Raw genomic sequence first — 5434 nt, forward strand, 5'->3', positions numbered from 1 at the left:
TTGCAGATTTTTGGGCTAACTTCCTGAGCGCCTAACGAGCTCGATTCTCAACCAAAACACTTCTACAAAAGCCAAATTAAAGTTAGGAATGTGATGAATCGATCCATTTTCATAGAAGGTTCAAGTGTGGTCCATGTTGTTCAGAAACGTGGTCTGAAAGTGACCAAATGGCCACGGCCAAACTTTTCCAGAAAGTTGGGAAATTTCTTCCCAACTTCTAGAGTTGATTTCTAACTCGAAAGTTAACCAAATTCAATGATTTAAAAGCCATTTTGAAGTTAAGAATGTAGAGAATAAGTCTATAGCTATTAGATGTCCAGTCGTGATCGAGGTTGACCTGAAAATGTGATGCAAGTGGCCAGATGGCCACGGTCTCTTTGTTGGAAAAAGAAAATTGAGCAACTTCCCTCACCTCGAGCTTTTTGTGCTAGAGTTCAATCGAGATAAGTAAATGAGTTCAAAAACAACTTATAGAAATGAAATGGAGGTTCTTAGGGTTTCTCGGAGTTTACCTAAGCCATGAATGGCCTGAAAATAGCTGTATCAAACTCACCGAGTCGAACCTTTCGAGTTGGATGTCCAAAACTCGGTCAACACGTGAACCAGGGGTATGGTTGAGTTCCTAGGGTCGAGATGAGCATGATGGTGTAGTTTGTTTGTCACGTTTGCAGGTTGTGAAGAGAGTTTGAGAAGCTTGCAGAGAAGAAGGGGAGCACGACAATGAGAGAGAGAGAAGAGAAGGGTAAGGGTTTTCTGATTGGTGCCAAAATAAAAGAAGGGATGGTGATTGGTGGTGAGTGAAGGAGATGGTTGTGGGGAAAAAGGGCTGACGAGTTAGAGACACGGATCCCCTTTTTTAGGGAAACGATGGATTCTTTTATGATTTTATACACTTTCGATGTATAATTCATGCCTCGTTACAGTGTTCCAAACACTGATAAATTTGTACGCGCATGTAAAAATTTAAATACAAAAGTGCGAACGAAAGAAATTAATATAAACGCATTCATGTCACTTGCCGTTAAGGGCATGATAGTCATTTCACACACTCGGGGAGAAATTACATAGGAAAATTAGGGACGGGTCGTCACAGGATTTTTAACCGATCTCGTCACACCACATGTCATTATTTGAAAGAACAATTTTTGTGAATAGATTTCGATAAGATTTTTAACCAATTTCATCGCACGACGTATCCTTACTTGTTTAGAATCGTTGAAAATATTGAAATGTGGTGTAAGGTGGGAGAAAATGGTAAGATACTTACAGAAAAAAATTATAATTTTTAATTTTTTTTCATATTTTAAATTTTTTTATTAACTTAATTAATCTGAAACGTTGGATTACATAAAATTTGAAATCCAACAGTCCAAATTGTGACACGTAGCCCACCGTAACATTTCTTTAAAAAAAAAAAAAAATTAAAACTGACAAAATCAAACGGTCTAGATTCAACTGCAACTGAGTGGGGCTGACACGCGAGCCCCACCGTTTGAAAATATGTCAGAGATGATCCCCCATGGGAGCGTGTTGCCCACATGCCTGACGCAAATTTTTTTAGAACGTAGCTGACGTGAGTTCCCCCTCAAGCACTCGGGCCTTGAACTTCTGCCTAACCTCTCCCACGAGCTCCCCCTCATCCCAATTGCCCTACTGGGTTGGGGCGTCTTTGGGGGCAATTGAATTGGATTTGTTGCCAACCCTCATGGTAAAATACCATGGTGGAGTTGCTCTTAGTGTAGATAGTATGCTCTGTTTTTGAAAAAAAAAAAAAAACAACAACAACGAAAGTCATATTTTGAAATTCACTAGCCGTATCTTGTCACTTAAAAATATCTTTGACCACCCAAACACGAGAAGAAACAAAGAAAAGCAGAAAATTACCGACCATACATTATATAATTAAAAACAAAAAATAAAGAAGAATACCAACTGCTTTTAACCACCGGCTTGCACTATCAAATTATCACGGCTCTCTCTCTCACGCACATAAATAAGCTTTAAAAAATGCAGGTTTCAGGGGTAATTGGCGACGTTTCTTTTGTAATTCCCTCCGGTGGTGGTCTCAGGAGGCCAGAATTCGGACATTTCCATGCCCACGGCCAAAACCATTCACATCCACTCACTGATTCCAAGTCATTTCTTTCAGCTTCATTTTTCAGAGTAAGCCCTCTCCTCCACTCACTCATTCATCTTCTGCTATTGCCCTTGGCTGCTAAGAAAGTGTGAGAAATTTAATGGGTATTTTTAGATTTTAATTTATCGTCTGGGTTTTTTCTTTCTTTTTCCAAAGCGCTTTTCGTTTCTTGCGGAAAGATTGGATAGAACCCAGTTCAGAACTTTAATTTTGTCCTGTTTGGTTGCCTAGAAAGTAGAAAGTGTAGAAAAAGAAAATTTTTAGTTTTCATTTTCTTTAATTGAGGACCTGAGAACTCCATTGTTCAGTTGCTGATCCAAAATTTATACCGTAAGGGGTCATGGAGGCAGGTTTAGGGGCCTCCAATGAGTCAATATACAGCTTCAGTGGGGAAGTTTCCAACTTGAACCCTCTGGTCCCTTGCTGCATCCGCCAGTGGATGCATTCGTATAACTTTTTAATATTCTATTCGCATTCATTGGTATCTGAACATCTGCTTTGCTGTCATTTTGTATCAGTGCTTCTAAATATCGAAAGTGATATACTTGATTTGATACTTGCTCCTTAATTGGCATTGCTCTATTAATTTTTCCATGCCTTCATTGAATTTGTACTCCCATATATTCTTTTTTTGTTTTAACCAATGCTGAACCTTTTGATTCTACCGATCTGTTTCATAAGGTAGTTGCTTCCAAGGGGTCCAAGGGGATTATTCACCATTGTATATATAGGTATACATAGAGGCTTTCGACGTTAAGGATGTCCTTATTTAAGAAAACATAACCGTTAATCAAGTATCAGATTGCTGAAATTCAATTAATAAAGTTGTACGGTTATTTCCGCACTATATTGCTATATGCCATCCTGTGCTGGCATGTCCATCATGGGGCACTAAGGCAAGGTTATGGATGCTTGGCGCGCTAACATAATTTTCTTTTTCTTTTCTAGAGTTGTCCTTCATTTTGCATCCCAAAGCTGGGAAACGGACTATATAACTGCCGAGCAAGGGGGTTGGTTGTGAGAGCATCAAAGGATTCAAGTGATAATTTGGTGCCAGTTGCTCCTCTTCAATTTGAATCTCCCGCTGGCCAGCTTTTGGCCCAAATATTGGAAACTCATCCACATCTACTACCTGCAGCCATTGATCAGCAGCTTGAGAACCTTCAAATAGATAAAGATGCCCAAAGAAAAGAAGCTGCTTCATCTGCAAATCTCCTCTACAAGTACGTACTGTGATTTATCAAATTAGTTGTTTTCGTTTTGCTATTGAATAGATGAGTAAATGGTAAGTTTTTTTTTTAACACGCGTCTTCATTTGATACACACTTATCGGAATCGTTAACAGTTCCTCTCTAGACACTCCCCTCAGCAGGCCCAGTTAAATAAATTGACCCAATCGTAAGGCCTTATTGGTAGTGTATGTCACCAAGTGTATACGAATTAGGGGAATTCTGATTTAGTTTCTGTTCTTAATTTTTGTTTAGTTTGTAGTAGGGTTAGGATTACTTTCCCCTTTGTAGCAGGATTAAGGTTATTATAAATAATTATGTGCTTTGTGATTCAGTAGAGCAGACTTGAATGATTGCTTTGGGCTGATTGGCTCGATTTTTTGTTTCGTTTGGATAATGAAACATGATTGCATTTGTCAGATCAATAACTTATAGGTGAGAATACATGTAATTATCGAAAATAAAAAACAGATATTGCAAAATACTGCATTAGATCTGCACTGTTGTTATAATGATATCATCCTATCTTATGCTCACTCCGCCTTCTTCTTAAAACGATAAGTTTGAAATCCATATAGTTCCCTTTTCTTTGAATTTACTAGGTTTAAACCCCTTGGAGATTAGCATTGTAGTACAGGTTGAATAATGTTATGTGCTGCTCCAGTTATTTCCCATTTTCAATCTGGTTTTTAAATAAAATGTTTGACCATAGGAGCTTTGGTTGCTTAAGTAACCAATGTTGAATAATAGCTACAAGGTTTTATTTATTTTCATGAAATTCAATTTGAAGTAGACACAATCAGGTGTCTAAAAGGCACTGTTATCAATTTCTCTTCATACTGTAACTAGCTTTATACATGTCTAACAAGGTCTTTGCTCTTTATTTGTTCTCCTCAACTATTGTATTCTTAGTTGTTTTGGTGTCTGGGAATGGGAACTAATTAAGTAAAATCATGAATTTTAGACGAATAGCTAAAGTCAAGGATAAAGAAAGGCGCATGGCATTGGAAGAGATAATATACTGCTTGATAGTGCATAAATTCGTAGACCGTGAAATTTCAATGATCCCGAAGATATCAGAGACATCAGATCCCACCGGTAGAGTGGATTTCTGGCCAAACCAAGAAAAGAAACTAGAGTCTGTTCACTCTCCTGAAGCCTATGAGATGATACAGAGCCACTTATCCCTTGTACTTGGTGAGCGACTTGTGGGCCCCCTTTCTTCCATGGTTGAGATTAGCAAAATAAAACTTGGAAAGCTGTATGCTGCTTCAATAATGTACGGATATTTTCTCAAAAGAGTTGATGAGCGGTTCCAGCTTGAGAGAACCATGAACACCCTTCCTGAGGGTTTCACTGCAGATCCAGCACCAGCAAACCAGCTTTGGGACCCTGATTCCTTGATTCGGATAGCTCCTGAAGGTGCTAGTGATAGTGATAGTGATAGCAAGTCATATCGATTGAGATCCTATGTGACATACTTGGATGCAGAGACACTTCAGAGATATGCTACTATAAGATCAAAGGAAGCTATTTCTTTGATTGAAAACCAGACACAAGCCCTGTTTGGGAAACCTGACATCAGGATTGCAGCGGATGGTTCAATTGACGCACCTAATGATGAGGTGATTGCACTTACCTTCTCTGGATTGACAATGCTCATCTTGGAAGCTGTTGCTTTCGGATCATTCCTGTGGGATGCTGAAACCTACGTTGAATCTAGATATCACTTTGTCAAAAGCTAAAGATGTTATGTTTCTTTATTTACGCCCAGAAGCTGCATAAAATCATCATGTATTGAGCATGGTGTAATGAGTTTCTTCTTCCTGTAAATATAAAATGTTAGTGAACTTCTTTTACCAAATTCACAGATCGGATCTTGTTGCAAATTTGAACTACTTTATCCCAAATGCTAACACTGGGAACAATGTATACACAACAGAAATGCAGAAAGATAAAATTGAAAACCTTTTACCAGTGAGGCCAAAAAAGCGACACTCTTGGAAACAAAGTTAGTCCCTTTCTTGCACCACATGGCTACCAACGGATGGATGGTGGAAACAACTTG

General features: G+C 38.6%; 1 protein-coding gene across 1 annotated transcript; it reads left to right on the top strand.

Annotated features, from left to right (window-relative positions):
* Nucleotides 1-1898: 1898 nt before the first annotated feature.
* Nucleotides 1899-5234, top strand: LOC103436859 (UV-B-induced protein At3g17800, chloroplastic). The gene is made up of 3 exons (XM_008375307.4): nucleotides 1899-2163; nucleotides 3086-3360; nucleotides 4331-5234. The coding sequence occupies exons 1-3, from the start codon at nucleotides 2008-2010 to the stop codon at nucleotides 5109-5111; spliced, it is 1212 nt and encodes a 403-aa protein (XP_008373529.3). The 5' UTR covers nucleotides 1899-2007; the 3' UTR covers nucleotides 5112-5234.
* Nucleotides 5235-5434: the final 200 nt, after the last annotated feature.

The sequence above is a fragment of the Malus domestica genome, chromosome 06, assembly GCF_042453785.1.
Source record: "Malus domestica chromosome 06, GDT2T_hap1".
NCBI classification, from domain to species: domain Eukaryota; kingdom Viridiplantae; phylum Streptophyta; class Magnoliopsida; order Rosales; family Rosaceae; genus Malus; species Malus domestica.